Source organism: Gymnogyps californianus, chromosome 28 (assembly GCF_018139145.2).
Source record: "Gymnogyps californianus isolate 813 chromosome 28, ASM1813914v2, whole genome shotgun sequence".
In the NCBI taxonomy this organism is placed as follows: Eukaryota; Metazoa; Chordata; class Aves; order Accipitriformes; family Cathartidae; genus Gymnogyps; species Gymnogyps californianus.
Window position 1 is genome coordinate 5,864,832 of NC_059498.1, and position 17,269 is coordinate 5,882,100.

Sequence of the window (17,269 nt, forward strand, 5' to 3'; positions counted from 1 at the left end):
TGAAGGTATTTACTCAGTCTTATTCGGGATGATACCCAATAATTACAGCTCCCTAAAACTAATCCAATTACTTCCAAGAATTAGTGAACAAAGAGGGGGAAAGACAGTATTTTAACAGCATACCTATAAGTAACAAGGCCCCAGTTCTCCATGGCACCTTTATAAAATAAATACAAAGGTTTATTGATATTGATACACACCTCTTCCTAAATGTTTAAAATTCAAATAAAATACAGTTCATCAACAAAGTGAGTTACTTTACCAGCAGCAAAGTCTGCAATAGCTATGAGATCAATTTTAGGAAGAGGGTAAGGAACATTGAAGTAGTCCTTATAAAAAGGCAGAGTTTTAGCAGCAACCTGTAAGAAATGAGAGGAGAAATGTTATGTTAACATGCAACAATTGGTAAAACTTGAACATTTATGACTGAAACTAGCCTAAGAAAGCAGCATACACAAGATTTCTTCCAGAAGCCCCATTCCCAGCTTCCAGAGCACAATGGTTTGGAAAACTCCCATCCCCTTTTTCTCCTAGGCTGTAGCCTGCCCTTCAGTAGTTCTCATCATCTTTGGACCAAAGTCTACATTACCAAATCAGAACTGAATTAAACCGTATGTTTTCATCATTATAGACATTAGTTTGTCCCCAACTGAAATTCTGGTTAATATCAAGCCCAATCTCTCTGAGCCATTAAAAAAAAAAAAAAAAAAAACAGCCTCACAAGCTTTGCATGGATTTACGTGACTGAACAGAGGTGAGCGCTATGTGCAGCCTGTCACAGATTGCTACAGCAATAATGAAGTCACCCTGAGAGCATTTACCTCTAATGCAAACTTTCCTTGTTCCGCTTTGCCAACAGGAGTGTAAACACGCACTAAGACGCCATCAAGGGACCTGGCCTCTACGAAGTCATATTCTCCCACCACAAACGCTACAAGATACGTCGACATTATAGGGGTGCGAGCAAACTTCACTTCCACCAGATTTTCATCATCTGGGTACGGCTTCCGGTCAATGACATTCTTTCAACATGAAAGGGAATCAGTTATGTTTCATGGAAGTGAAACTGTATTACACAACACATTTGACTAACTATTCCATCATTATGAGTCATGCATTTAAAATGAAAGGACTTCCTGTACGATTTTAAAATACAGACCACAATGTAGTTCGCTTCCTAACTAAAAATGCCGTATGGCACATGGAGGTGCACTTTTATAAAATGTAAGTTATATTCCATTACTGCAAAGGCAGCTGAACACATCAGCTATCAGCTGCTGTCCTTCAAAGAGAGTATTACCTACATCCCAAGAAGGCATCAGGCTTTCACTTTAAATTCTGAAACAGAAACCGTAACCATGTGGTCAGTGGGCAAGGCTAGACTTTACAGGTAACTACGACAGTTAGCTACTGGAATAAAAAGAAGTCTATTTTTAAACTGACTTGCTCTTCTCCAGCAATATAATCTAGAAATACGTGCACCATATTTAAAGTAGCAACCTGAAAATGCCCACTTGTATTTGTGACAAAGATACTTCTACTTGCACATTTTATGCCAGTTCTGGTCAGAAATTCTCTAGAGCAGAAAACATGCTTATTTATCTCAAGTGCTTATGTAGCTATAACAGCTATATAAACACAAAGGCTTATTTTTTTTCCAGTCACTCTTAATCAAGCAGCACGTGGCTTGACATATGCTAAGACTTTTTTTTTTTTTTAAAAAAACCACCACCACTGTGGTTTGTACAACCTGTTTAGGTTTTGTGCTAGCATCTGACATCACAATATCATCTTTTTAAAAGCTCTCTCAATTTATTGCTGCTTAGCAATAGCTAGCAAGACAGCCTATATTCCTAATTCTGCCTGTCACCGAAGACACACTATTAACTATCAATCAGCTGGTGTTATTACAGCTTTATTTAAAATAGTGTTTACTTGCACATCAAGAACTTACCATATTTGACAAAGCTACTCTGTCTTTGGGAACCACCAAAGAAATATCAAATGTTGCCTTAATAGCAGGCTCATCCCAGCAAGGGAAAGCTCTGCGAGCATCAGTAGCCTGAAGGAAATAAGAGCATTAAACAAATCACAAGAGATTGTGGCAATAAAACACACACAAAAATTCAGCATATTTTACAGGCAAGAAGTTGGGTGAATGACGGCTAGTCATTGGTGTAGAGTCTCTTCACTGACACTCTTGACTTCTGCATTAGAGCATTTATTCTTACTTATTTCACTCTTGGTTTAAAAAAAAAAATATGCAGCTGAAAAGCACTCTGTGCTCTGATGGAATTCTACAGTCTGAGCAAAATTTAGCAGAGTCATGACAGGAGCAAAGCTCAGTCATGTGAAAGCAGAGAGGGCATCCAGGCGTTCACAGACCATACACACAAGACCACCTATTTATATTCCGTCAGTAGACGGCACCCAAGAAATGTTCTATTCGTATGAGATAAATACTCCATGTTTTTATGTAACCAGGCAGATAACTATGAAATTACAATACGGTATAAAATTCTGTCATTATGACCAGGGTTTTACATAATACTTGAGACAGTATCTGGCTCACATTTGGGATGTCATTAAGATACTGAGATAAAGGCAGAGTGTCCTATTAAAAAAATGAATATACTTCATAAAGGAAAGTTATACAGAGGTATTTGACCACATCTAAATAAACAGCTGTTCTTAAACATTGCAACAATTGTATATATATGATGCATCACACATCAGCATGACCCTTGGCTGGGGAATTTGTCAGATCCAGAATTCACTGACCTTGAAGTCGCAATGTAAAGGCTGCTTTTAGTATTACCCAGCCACGCTCAGAGCAAGAAGCAAATAAATATGGATTTTTGAAATTTACCCAGAGGGTATAGCTAAAGCTAGGAAATCGTGTCTTTGCTTCTTCTAAGCATAAATCCTCTATTAAGAATGACATTCCCTGAAAACAAAAATATAGCCCATACCTCAAACTGAGTGACAGCAGCATAGCGTGTGTCTCCAGTAGGGGTGGTATATTTACTTCGGTAAAAACCTTTCATTTTATCATTCAGCTCCCCTACAAAGTCTATCTTTAGCGTCCCTGTCCCTGTAACAGAAACAGATGGGACACTGTTATTTGCATGTGCCAAACAGAACATTTATTTGGTCTGGACCTTCAGGCCAGGCTACTCAGCTGGCCCACTGCCCTTCTGAAATAAGATGTCCCTTCAACTCATCTCCACCCATCACTTTTTTGCCAGCCTCCCTCAAACCCTTCACTCTCCTTACACAAAATAAGCTCCAGCAGAGCAATGCGCGCAACGCCAGACTCACCACAGCATTTTAGCATTGATCGGAGACCAGAGGCTGCTGCAGTACTCATTGTCACCTTCTAAACACAATGCAATAACTGGGAGAGACCTACCTTAAGCCATTTGAGAAGTCCGATCCTACAATCCTTACCTTTGAGTAAAGTTTGCAAAAATATAGGATGGCTACTAAGTAATAATAGCATCCTATGAAATCTACTACAAAAGCCAAGATGGAGCACTGGCTGCGTTCAAGCTTGTAAGTCAATTAGTCTCAGGATTTATTCTGCCCTCGATGTCTCAGTGCAAAAGGGGAAACCTGATCTTGATCAGAGAGGCCGCGTGCCAATACCCCACAGAATGAAACACTGAAGTTTTATCACCCTAGAATCTTTATATTTGTCAAGATGAAATAAAACTGCTTTATTCAAACTGAGGAGCTGAGTTTCAATTGACAAACTCCTCAGAGCAAAAAAACTGTAGCAGTTTCAAAAGAATTAGTACATTCACGCCTAGGAAAATACGGCAGTAATTCAGATTAGCTCATTCTCAGTTAGAGGAAAACAGATCATCAGTAGCTAACAAACAGCTTCTGAGCCTAACTCCCAATAGCAGGTAAATAATTAGAGTCATCTCAGGTGTTGGAAGCAAACATCACCTTTAGTGAAACAACATTTTCAATTCCAGAGGCTCACAAAGTGACTTATAGTGGACAGACTCCCTAGGGAGCACTGCTTTCACAGTCAGAAACTTCAGGGAAGACAGAGCTGTCCTACTCCAGCTTTTTCAAGTGCAAACATCTTAAACACACAGTTGAAGCAAGCAGAAAGCATGAAAATAGCTCTTACCTTTCTGAAGAGTACTGGGAAAGGAGAGAGTAACCTTTTCATCCTCATTTTGATAGTTGAACCCTGTGGCATGTACCTCTGAAACAGAAAAACAGACTACTTTGTTCGAAATAAGCCCCAGAGATGTTTTTGTAACTCATGAACATTTAAAATTAACTGAATCAGCTGAATCCAACAACATGCTGTAGTTACTGAACAAATGAATGAAGACTTTGAATAATCCAGAATGATATAAATGCAAGCAACCAAAGAAACGCCACCCATTGTTGGAGCTCCATGTTATATTATCTTGCTTCAGACAAAGAAATCTACCACATTTACATCAGACTATACGGCCACAGACTCAAAGCGCCACCTCTGTGCTCCTTCCACCTCTGCCATACATCCCGTCCATCAGAATGCTGCACTTGTACATGGCAGGGAAGTCTTCTGCTGTGCCGAGTAATGAAAGCTGTACTGTTAAACTGTAAACTCGCAGTAAGAACAGTATCCTGTACAACACCAGCAATGCTGGTAACGACTACTACAATCCTGACAAATGGTAAAATATTGCACAAAACTTCCCCTCAATATTAAATGCTTACATCAGTACAGCAGCATTCTTATTAATTATTCCAAACAGGATGCTTATGCTTTAACTAATTTGTGGATCTCACTTTGAAAAGCACACTAATATCTACAGCAAGGTGTTTTTGTTTGGTTTTAACCACAAAGAAAAACACAATGTTGATTTTATTTAAAAATTGTCTTCAGAACCAGGGACCTACCTTGGAGTTTATATACCATTCAGCAAGGGCATCCACAATCAACCAGAATATTAAGCAGTATGGCATTTACATAGCATTGGATCTATCTGTTGATGCAAACATCTGAACTATGAGGCCAAGCTGGATAGATGGAGGTAGGGAATCAGCACACAGGAATTAAACTGTCCTGCAGCTTAGAGTTAGCAGAGCCAAGAGAGAACACCTGGTGTTGCTTCTTCCTTCCTAATTCATCAAGTCCCACTCGCTGCATCCAAGGTGATGTACATCTATGCTCCTTCAACCAACAAAAAAAAAAATCTAAACCAGCTACGTAGGACCTCACTTTGCAAGTTCTGCTACCTACGTCACTCTGTACTCAACCACCACAATAACCAGCTATCTTCAAGAAATGCAAATCTGCACCAAAACAAATGAGCAATGCTTTCTACCACACATCAGCAGCTTGAACTACCAAACTTGGTAAGCCTCGGTACAATGATACATCTTTCTATGCAGACATACTGATGTACAATTCTAGATTTACAAATACAATAAACCATTTGGCTGTTCAGTATAGTTTGAAAGATACAGGAAACGCACAGACCAGTTTAAAGTAACAGCACTCCTAGTACAAGCTGCCTGTCCCATCCCACTCACATCACTCAAATCAAAGTGAAAACACACCTAGGATACTGAAATGCTAGCAAGGGTTTAGCAACCTTTTCAGGTACTTTCAAATTGACCTAGGAAGAAAGATTCAGTAAATAGCTTCAGTTATCTACTGAAGTAGATACTAGTTTTGAACGGTCACAGAAAAAAGGAGAAAAAAGCATACTGGAAAGTGCTGTGATACATAGAGGTAAACATCCTAAAAAAACCCGTACCAATATCAACTTCTTCATTACATGGAATTCTGAATGACAAAGCTTGTTTGAAACAACAATTCAATTTATAGAATGACCTGTCTTCCATGCTCAAGTATCACTACAAGAATCCAGGTATTCGGTTTCAGAGGCAGCCTAAGCACACTCACAAGACGTTCAGCTAAGTTGTTCCATATGTGACAAAAGTAACTGGAAACATGTTTTTATTTTTATAAAATGTAAAGCGCTATTTATTCTGGAATAGTATGATTTCAGCCTTAAGTCACAGTTAATACCAACCTCTGCTCACAGAGAACATAAATGCAGAAACTGCATGAATGCATTAGTCTTAACTACTGGTTTCACAGCGCTCTGCTCAGCGTTTAATCAGAGTTAACCACCATGCTAGGGTACATAATACATAAATGCTTACAATAAAACAATTCTAGCTGTAAAAAAAAAATACAGTACAGAAACAAACTTAAGAAAAAAAAATTCTTTACAGGATCAAGTAGAACTTTGGACTACTAGTCTATACTGAGGAGTTCCAAGATTTTTAAAATCAACTGTAAGAGGGATGAGATAGACCATTTAAACAGAATACTTGCTAAGGGCATCAAAATGCCAGCAAGCGTTGGGCAATGAGCAACAAAAAGTAAAGGTTTAGCTTTTCTTCTTATAATGCTGGGGAATACTGAGGCAGAAAAGGAGACATTACAAGAGAGCTGGAGAGAAGATATTCAGGGGAACAACGCTAATGTACAACACACTAGTCTGAAAGTGGGCTTCCCAGCAACAGAGAGTGGAGCTGACTGCTGACTACATCGTTCAGATCCAATGAATTTTGACCCCGTTTAGAGTCCAACAGACAACAAACCTGTTGTTCTGCGATAGCATGTTAGTGACCTCGGTCAGAGGGAAGGACGGGCTGAATACCTGTCAGAAATTTATGTTAGCCTGCCTGGGAGGAATCCCGCTGCTGGACAACCTGCAGATGCTGAGCTGTCAGCCTATGGTCAGAGGCTAAATGAAAACCTGAGAAACGTCTGATAAAGATCAGTACAAGAATGCAGAAACACTCCCCCCCCCCCCCATGTATTTTAAAATGACCACAGCAAACCAAAACCATTTGTATCTTTTTACAACTTCTAATGGAAACAATCTGATACCGAAGACAAACAATACCGTGACTTCAGAATCATAGTTCTAACCTACTGAAACTGAGAAATACAGAAGAATGCGTGTGATGCAGATGATCTGCCAAAAGCTGACAATGAATATCAAGTTTCCCCCTCCTCCTCTCCCAAATGTGAAGTCCTCCTAAGTGTATTTGAATTTGTAGCTCCGCTACTTTATAACCTTTTTAACCTGTACTCGGAAAGCCACAGGACGGGCACAGGTAAACATTACCAGTGCTAGAAGAAGGTGAAGACCTTCAGGTTTTTTTCCCCCTGCAACAGCCTGGGAAAGCATATCAACACATTGCACAAAGCAACCTTGTTTCAAAGAGCTTCTCAACCTTAATTCTACAGTGTTAGATCCCAATTACCCTAAGGTTAGAAACAATGTTTAAACAAGTTATAGTTTAAATAGGCTGGAAGCAACCATCACATGAGCGATGCTGTGCACTCCCAGCACATACTGATCACAATCTCCACTAAAGGAGGCTGAGAGTCTTGTGATAGCCCAGGACTGCCCCACTTGCCCTGACAACTAGCCTCTGATGAACACTTAAAAGCAATGGCAAGAGTACATCTCGAACAAAAGGTAACACTCGTTTACAGTTTCACAATACACTGTACTCATTGAGGAGCTGGTGTCTAGAAGGGTGTCTTTGCACGCTCAACTCCAGCAATTTTTTGTAATTCTCAAAGCAGCTGCTTATATATCAATTTCCGAAACAGCAGAATATAAATGAAAGATTCAAAGTTATTTTTTTTTTTTAAACTAAGTATTCAGTGCCAATAATTTAATCCAGAGCAAAAGAACCATGGAAAACCATCAACAATATTTTTTGTTAGAGTTTAAGAGAACTGGCTGTCTGAATTCCTAACAGTGTTGAATACAAAAGCTCCTGAAGAGAACAACACAATTTTGGCAGCCTACGAACTTTGGAGAGTTTGGCACTGCAAGGTTGCAAGTTAATCACTAGCACATTAGTACACAGTCTGGACCAAGTCGCATGAGAAAATAAAAAGCTGCTAGTGCTCCATGTCTTTGGAAAAAATGCATCAAAATCAGATCTAGCAACCCTCCCAAACTCAGAGGACTACATAGCAAATTTTACAACAGCATTTTAAATAAATTACAGTCCTTCTACAGAGTATTTCCTGAAATTGCACAGTAACCAGATGGATACATCAATTAATGATCCCAATATCTGTATTACACGCTTATGAACGTGGATCCGAGCCAAAGGTTTTAAGCAATGTCAAATGTGCATGTATTTCAAAGTGAAGACAAAGACAAGTGCAAGAGATGGAATTTTTTCAAGTAGCCCTCATTCCATGGCATGGAGAAGTCACAGGCAATTAAGGTATGGTGGCTTGATGAACTTGCATTCATCAACTGAGCTGCAGCGCCTGTGTGCACTCTGCCTACTCTATCTGCAAATTAAACACGTTAGCTTAAAACATCTATGTGTTGACATAGCATACACTGTCCTCCTTCAGCATTAGCCGCTGAACTATGCCCATGCAATTCCCGAGAATGCTAATGCTTTCAAGCCCTTTCACATCTTTTCACGTGTTTCAAACCAGTGGTTGTAAAATCCTTTAAAGGAGTCAGAAGTATTCTCGCGTATCAGATAGTCCCAAAATGTCCATGCCAACGCAGCCCAGGCCTCCTTAAAAAAACCTACCGTTAAAAATTCTGTCACATCAAGTCCTCTCCAGAAGAAAGGATGAAGATGAGCTTTTCTACAACAAAGAAAGGTTTCACAACTGGCTTAAACAAATCCAGTCTGCTATGGGCAGAGACAGTAGTCTCATTTTTCTCACCTGGCCCCAGCTGCATGTTCCCATTCCCTTCCTTCCACTGGCATTCACATACAATCATCAGGATCAGGAAGATGATCTGTCTCCAAGCTGCCTTTTTTTTCCCCGCCCTTGTAGAGGCAGTTTTCAGCCAGTGCAGTTTCCTGATCCACATGGCTGCTCAACTGTACAAACATGAATGCCAAGAGAAGGAAGGGAGTGAGGACAGGCGTCACTGCCCCTTTCCACAGCAGCACGATTTCAGACACGATCATCGTGAAACGGTAGTGCTCCCAGGCCAAGGGAAAGCACTGCTTAGATACACTTGGGTCACATTGCTTAGCTTTCCATAAGCACTAGTGATCTTTTGTTGTTGTTTTTAAACATCAGCTGAGGCTGTGGTGTAACCAGCATCTAGCACTAGCATCCAAGCATGTCCCCGCCACACTAGGAAGGAAAAGACTAAAATAATGAGTTCTGGCCTTAAAACCTTTTAAAGGTTGAAGTACAAATCAAAGTTCACTCGATTATTTCTACTAAACAAACATCACTATGGTTGCTTGTAATTTTCTATGCGAAATTGCCAACTGCTACCCTCTGAACATCTCTAAATTTAAGAAGCTGCTTTAGATCACCCAGTATCTAAAAAGCTTTCCAAGCTAAAGACAATGTAATTCACTGATTATGACTCCATCACAATTTCACAGCTCCTTAAAAGAGAGATTCACAGGAAGCTCATACTACTTAGCATTCAGTAAGTATGAAACTCAATCCCCTAAAATTTAACTTAGGAACCAACTTGCTTAGGAATGCCTTTTCAGTTCTTCATTTAGCTGAGCCAAGTCAACCATTTGGACGAAGGTAGTACAGTACGTGCGCACCTAAATGCTGAGGCTGAACTATGAACATTTGACTACAAATGCTAAAAACTAGCTTCTGGAAAAAAACAAAAACAACTGCTCCTTATGATTAGTGGGAGGAGCCATTCATAACTTCAGCAACAGAAATCTCAGTCTTTTGAATAGCTTTGTTCCATTACAGCATACCTGGCACAAAACGGCAAATCCACAACCTCCAGTTACAATCACTGCACTAGTTTTATGATGAAACAGAGAATTTTTCTACTCCAAAATACTGTGTAATCAATCTCTCCTGGTTTATTCTTCACTATCACTCAATTGTGGATTACGCAGCAAAATTTTTTACTTTGACTTTAAAGCTTCAGAGATCCTCCCTCAGCTTCCTGTCAAATATTGGGCAATAATCTGATTTCCCTGTAAATCTGCATTAAAATTCCAAAGACCAAGTTCTACCCTCTGCTGTATCCATCTTTAGAAGACCGAATAGGAGGGGAGGGAAAACACGGCCCACAGTTCTAGCTAAGATTTCTGTTGTTGTACAAGCCACAGTGCAGTAGGCACTCAAGACTAACAAGAATTATTAGGAAAAGAATGAATTATTCTGCACAAAAGTCAACAGATCACCTCCATAAACAAGGGAAAGCTATCTGTTGAACAAGGAGGTCTCTTTCACACAGCTACTTTTCGGGACAGAACCACACTTGAAAGAAGATATGTGACTGATTATGTTTTGTCTCACATTTACAGACAAGCGTGAGACAAATTCTTCCCTACTGAGGCACAGAACTAAAAGAGGTAACGATACTTCACTAGAGCCTTTAAAGGAGAAAACATCACTAACTTCTCACTCGTTTTCAAACATCCTATATAGGCAATTGGTACGAGGCTCACCTAAGTAACTAAATCCAAATGATCTGACTGATATTTCTGTTGGTTCATTGGACTGTATTTCGTACTCTGTTTTTGAGACCAGTTATACAATTACCATCCAAAAGCTGTGCACAATAGAAGCATTAGTAAGACTGACGTGATCTGTATCAACAGGTGCCAGCAAATAGTCTGCCAATTTCATGCAATTTTACTTCCAAAGCCATTATACTAGTTGGCAGTTTACCAAACTGAAAGATATGTTTTAACCCCATGAAGCCTGAGTACAATTATAGTAAACATGCAACAAAACTGCACCTCAACTATTTACGATACAACAGTTTGAGAGGCGAGTGCCTACACTATAGCCATATATATATATGTTATTATATTATATATTATATGAGCTGTACTCATATTCCTGCGTGTCCAGATGCCACATTCAAGGCTATCTGAAAAATCAGAATGAGGAATTTAGGCCACAGAAACTCACTTCCAGTGTACTTGGTTTTAAGTCTCCATTAAGCTCTACTATTAATACTTTGAATTTACAAGGAGAGTATATCATTGTTAAAGAATAGAAAAATAGACCCCTATGAGAGGGAAATCAGCTCGGAAAACAACAGAGCTGATACATTAAAATAGAGATCCTCTCTATTTTATGTATTTTACCTGATTTGACTGGAAAGAGACTTTATTCCTAGGTATTTTTTCCATTTATTTTCATTTTCTCAATGACAAAATAAAAAAATTAATAGGTGGTTTGGTCCTATGGCACAGTGGTAGGTGGAACAGACTCCATACGCACTCTGCTATTACTACCACTCTCGTTATCGCCTCATTACTCAGTATAAGAAATAGCTCCAGGAGTGCTTAGCAACACAGTGCATCCAATCAACTAAAGATCGCTAACTGCAGCGTGTGAAAGGCATGCAGGAATGGAGCGCCAGGGTACAACCCGGGAGCCCGAATCAAGCACGTAGGAAACAGCGCTCTGTTCTTTCACTATCGAAACTCGGTGGCCAGACTCCAAGTTCTTTGGTAATACTCTTCTCTGCCGCCCTCTCTCGCTGTGACTGCACTTCCTGCAGTGAGCTCTACTTTTCCACAACACACCCACCGAACGCTACTTCCTTAGGACAGAGTTCCCCATCCACCTAAGCACCGCTCGGCTGCTCTCAACTGCACTTAAGAAGCCCTCTGGTTTAATACTATATTTAAAATTAAAAAAAAAAAATCAAACCAATTTAAATGAAAAGACTCATTGCAGACATTCCACTTGCTACATACAAATCTATTAGCCATACGACAACGTCACTGCAACAAGAACTGAAACTGTCCCTATCAAATCCAGCCCAGAAAATTAAGATTTCTTTTCTTCTTTGTTTGTTCGGACAAACACAGCCCTTCTCTCCAACTTTCTTCAGCTGTTGCATAAGCATACTAGAGAAGTTTAAACCTAATCAAAGGAACACCTTTCTCCTATCCATCATCAAGATCATCCCTTTAATTCACAATCATGGTTTAACAAAATGCTTCATGACATCATTGTGACATTTTCCTTATAAAAAGGGAAGGTCTGCAAAGCCTTTTGTTGTCTGAAGGACTTAAGAGTCGTTCACAGTGGACCAAATAGCTACTGTGCTTGAAACACCAAAGGCTCCATAAGAAAATCAGAAAGGCTTTGCACACTGTTAGACCATCACTCTGTTTCAAGGACCTTATTTTCCACACCTCAATCATTTCATGCTTCAGTTGCTAAAACTGTTTTTGTGTCTGCTAAATCTCCTCAAAATATAATTGCGGAAGATGTCAATGACTATAACTGTGTCTTACAAACAGGTACTGCTTCTTCAATTTCTCCGGTAACTTCCAGCCTTTCACTGAACCGGATCCCAATCATTGTCTCCTCCACACAATCACCTTTTTCCCTGTTGCCCTACACTTGGAACATCCTACTAAATGTCAATTAAGTGTCTTTGTACTTTTTCAAATCCTTCCCAATGAGTATTTCCTACTGCAGGCCATTCTTGATGCATTCCTTATCTAAGCCCTTGTCAGAGATTTTGTCAATATTGCAAATGCCATAGGTAGAGATCATGTTCTTACACAGTTATCCAGTATAAAGATAAATAACAATGTAAAAGCAGCCAAACATCCTTTTGCCCACGACACTCAGGCATGACAGAGTAGAATGTAGATTTCATGGAAGCTTGAGGTAATTTTTTTAGACATGATGCAAATGGTAGTGATGAGGAGAGAATGAAGGTTAGATAATTAATTTTGTGCTTCTAGGGGTAGGTTAGCTTATCAAACTATTACATAATTTTGCAAAGCTGTTAACTGTTGGCAACAGCACCTCACGTCAGAAATGAAATGGATTAACACGTAAAAACTCCAGCAAAAAAGCAATCCTACCTTCGTCTCCTTCTGGCGCATAGGAAGCTGTAATAATGTCAATGTCAGCACAGTTCATCACAATTTGGTTGGTTGCCTGTTTCACCTGGAAGAGAAATTTTATGAGCGTCAGGAAGAAATGGAGTTCCCCACTCTCTTGAGCTCCGTTAGGTAGGCATTCCCATCTCCCTTTAATCTAAAAACCCCTCCATCATCAAGTGTTTGAAATAAAATATAGTGCTTAAGAGTGGTAAAAAAGAAAAAGATATTTCATTGACTCCTCTCATTTGTTCCAGAACATGCGTACTTGAATCGTGCTCAAGCCATTTAGGCCTACTTATCAACACTGTAAATTATTTAAGGGAATGAACTGCCTGTTAAAAATTGGTATGAAAGCTTGACAATAGGGCCCTTGTACATGCCTGGGAATCCAAGACCAATAAAAATAGATAGAGAGCCTGTAAGCCTCCTTTTAGAGATGACCTACAAGAGACTATAGTAAAAGCCTTTGAACACAAACTTACATCTTTCGGAGATGATCAGAACTACAACCTACGGTACTGTCTTCTAAACTGTCGACACTATAAGAACTTCTTAGGTTAAAAACATCTGCCAAGAAATTCGCCTTTACATTTTCCTGAAAGCTTTCCTTCTGCCAGCTCTTGGCTACACACGCTTTGCTTTATTTAACAAGTGGCCAGCTCCCAGCATAGTAATAAACTGTCTCACTGTGCCAGCTTTCTATTTGGATGCAAGAGCTTGAATACAGAGGAATTCAAATTAAATATCAATTAATTACAAAGGGGTAAAATATTTGGGAATTAAACTAGGAATTATTTAGAAACTTATGGCTGAAACCACTAGAATCATCACACTGGATTGAGCTGGTAATCCTGCTAGTCCAGGATACAATTTCTGGCAGTAGACAATGCCAGTTCTTTAAATAAAGGAGCAAGAATTTCTATAACAGCCAACTAGAGTTTAACATATGCACAAAGGAACTGCTTCCTACCCCAGACAGTAAGTTCCTTAAAGCATAAGGACTTATATCCCTTTCTTGGTTTTTCACTATTATAACCTTAAAACACCGTATTAACACCTGCACCCATCACTCTAGCTATCCACGTTTGAACACAGCAGAAACCAACGGGACCTCTTTGTGATGGAAACTGGTTCCCATGAATCAAGAGCTCCTTTGCCCCTACAGCAAAATCAGCAAAGCGCTCTGCATGTGCACGCCAGCTCACCATTCAAGCATCTGAGTGCAAATGCATTTATTACAAGTAAAGCCGAAATAATAAGCTGAAGTGTCATAGTTGAAGCAGACACTTATCACTCTGCCATAGAGGAGCCAGTATCTACGCAAGATGAGTAAACGGAAGCAGATATTCAGTCCTAAGCTGTTCTACCTAGGCTCGCTGAAGGAATGGTTCCTTAGTCATTGTGTACATAAAAACCAAACTCAAGTCTAGTCAGTGATAAGAGAGGCTTAAGAAATTTAAATGCATAACTTAATAGGCGTACCCACATCATAAGAACATTTCATCTAGTCTAATAATCTATCAACCAAAGGGCTAATACCAGATAATCCAAGGAAAGCCAGCCCTCAGTCGATGGTTAACACAAGACAAACCTAACTCAGAAGTTTCTTTCTAACCTCAGTCACCAACTTTGCTTCTGAAGCAAATGTCTATGGCTTATTCCTGTTAACAGAATTGTTTGTATCGTAAATATTACGTAAGGGCTTGTACTTTTTGACAAGCGTAACTATTAGTGGATCTTTCTAAATCCTGCTTGTCAGTCACGCTGAGGTAGTGGGTCGTACAGAACAGTGCAGAAGAGCTGTTGTTTTCACCATGTTGCCTCTTTATGGTAATAAAACCAAAACAATGTTACCTAACAAACTTAACCTGATTCTAAAAACAACATGCTTGCAAAGCATAAAACGAGCAAATGTAACAGCTGAAGTGACACAGGTTAGATTCGATGCTTCTAGTAAGGATTTACAATCTGAAATCTTTTTTTTTTTTTTTTCCAATTTGGTGTGCATGAAACTAAAGGATTACAACACTTCCCAAAAGCTAAGACCAAAGCCCAACAATTTTCATCACAATATTAGGGTTTGGGGTTTTTCAAGGTCTTCTAAAACACAGAAAAATCAGAATGAGAAAGTTTTTTATAAATGTCTAATAGAGACCTTTATTCAATCTACAAATCCAAATCTCTCTGGATTAAGAATTCAAGATGCATAGAGCTGTCCAAATTGCAGACAATACTGGGTTTAACAATAGGCTTGATCTTTAAAAAACAACCTCTTCTGAGGACAGAAGAATTTTCAGTGGAGCACTGTGCCTGTAAAATAAGAAAGTTTAGGTTTAAGCAGAGACAACTTCAGAGGCTCCTTAGAAAGGCAATTCCCTATTTTTAGATTTTTTTCTTACCTCCTACAAATATCAAGCCAGTTTTACACAAGAGTGCAACATACTACAAAATATTTAAAGGGATTGAGTGAACCAGTAGCCTAAAAAATGTTTACCCTCCAACTCCCGAAAACCAAAGGGCAAAATTCAGCGTGCAGATATGAACATTGACAGTGTACCGTACAGCATGCTTCCGAGGCTCTCATAATTTAATTCAGTGGGGAAAAAAAAGTTTTAATGTTGGCACGCAGGCTCTAGCATGAGAGCCTCCTCCCTCTGGTCCACTAAAAATAATGAAGTACAGACACACCTGTAAGAACAAAACCAAAACAAAACTATAAACCGTCCAGCATACTTAACTTATGATCATTTTATCTCACAAGAACCTATAGCCTAATGCTTACAGACACCATGTATATCATGAAGATGAATGAATGTGTTTTACTGTAAGTGATACCTTGAAACTGCTTTTGCATTTCTGCTAATACTATGTTTTGGAAGACAGATATTCTGCTCATGCAGTGCTTTTCATGAATGCCATCATATTAAAAGGCAAAAAAGCATCTCACTGCATAAGGTATAACCAATTACAAAGCTGTATATATGCGATCTGTCACCCTGCTTCACCTTGCTCGATATTATAACAAATTTACCCTTCAACAAGAAGAGGCTAATCAAGGCAAGAGCAAGCTACAAATGCCCACAATGAAAGTAGTTTTGCCATAAGGCTGACATGCTTAAAAGCAGCAGATGAACCAAGACCAATATCTGGAATGAAGGAATGTTTCAAAACTTTAAACCTGTTGCTTTTGATGAAACTCCAGTAACATTAATCAGAATTCAAATATCTATTGAGATTAGCCAGACACAGACACCGCAAGCAGGTCTGCCCTGCAATAAAACTGCAGACCTTTAAGACAGTTTAACTGTGCCGGTAACCTGCCGTTAGACTAAGATGACACACACTTCCCAACCCCCTACACGTCCACATCCGTGCTCAGCAGTTGTTTTTGGGAAGGAAAATCTCACCCAACACGAGATAACAGCTTAAGTTCCCCCCAAAAGTTTTCCAAGGTAACATCATTTGACAGAGGAAGAGCTAAAAAGGCTAATTATTTGGCTCTGCCAAACAGGACTCGAAGATGCTGTAAAGCTTTTGTTTTTCACCGGTTATCAGAGGAGGAAAGGACCTGATGGCAAAACCTTTTTAGGACATGTGAAACAAGAATTTGAATGGCTTCAGTAGAATGCCAGCCTACCTGAAATACAGGATGAGGTGCACCAAAGGACATCTTCTATAGTCAAAACTAATCCTCCAGAGCCATTTCTAAGACTAGATAATTAAAATCTTGTCACTCAGCTTCAGAGTCCTTTTCTAAATGTAGCATTATAACAAGCATGTATGTTTTTAGCATTTTACTCTCCAAAAATAGACAACTAAAATTACCTCAGTTGTGTTCTAGGATGTACCTTTTTAAGAATTCAAAACTTCAGTGAGAAAAGGAATAAAGAGTTTTATTAATCTGCATCTTGAGCAAATTATGGTAGCCAAGTCGTAAAATTACCAATGTCACGACTAATAAGTCCACTGGAAAAATTCACTTCATTCCAAAGAGCATCCAGCTACATTCATCTGTAGCAGTCCCACATACTTCAGAAGCGTCGAATTCACACAGACAAGTAAATCCCTTTGTAACTATGACCAATGCAATCATCTTAGCCTTATGAATTACAGAATCGAAGAGGCCTTTCTGTGGGTGAGAAGAGCAAAGACATTCCTGTTTTTGAAGCTGGTGGCATAAGGGTGCACAGAGCCCTGAGGTCCTGACTTTGAAGCACCAGACTTGAACACTCAGCATGGTACCTTTAACACTCAAATTCAGATCTAATTTCACCTGCTAGAAATGTAAGTTACAATGCTGGATAACATGACCATATATTTATACTAGACAGCTCCCCCCCCCCCCCGAAGATACTGAGCACAAATACTACACCCA

At 39.3% G+C, this 17,269-nt stretch overlaps 1 protein-coding gene across 1 annotated transcript in view; it reads right to left on the reverse strand.

Annotated features, from left to right (window-relative positions):
• The window catches only part of NPEPPS (aminopeptidase puromycin sensitive), a 39,827-nt gene that overhangs the window by 17,613 nt on the left and 4,945 nt on the right, over positions 1–17,269 (reverse strand). Inside the window, exons 2-8 of the mRNA XM_050911708.1 lie at positions 12,874–12,958; positions 4,145–4,222; positions 2,973–3,094; positions 1,955–2,062; positions 822–1,022; positions 263–359; positions 124–157 (exon numbers count right to left, since the gene is read on the reverse strand). Coding sequence (XP_050767665.1) covers positions 124–157; positions 263–359; positions 822–1,022; positions 1,955–2,062; positions 2,973–3,094; positions 4,145–4,222; positions 12,874–12,958 — 725 coding nt within the window. The remainder of the gene's footprint in view (positions 1–123; positions 158–262; positions 360–821; positions 1,023–1,954; positions 2,063–2,972; positions 3,095–4,144; positions 4,223–12,873; positions 12,959–17,269) is intronic.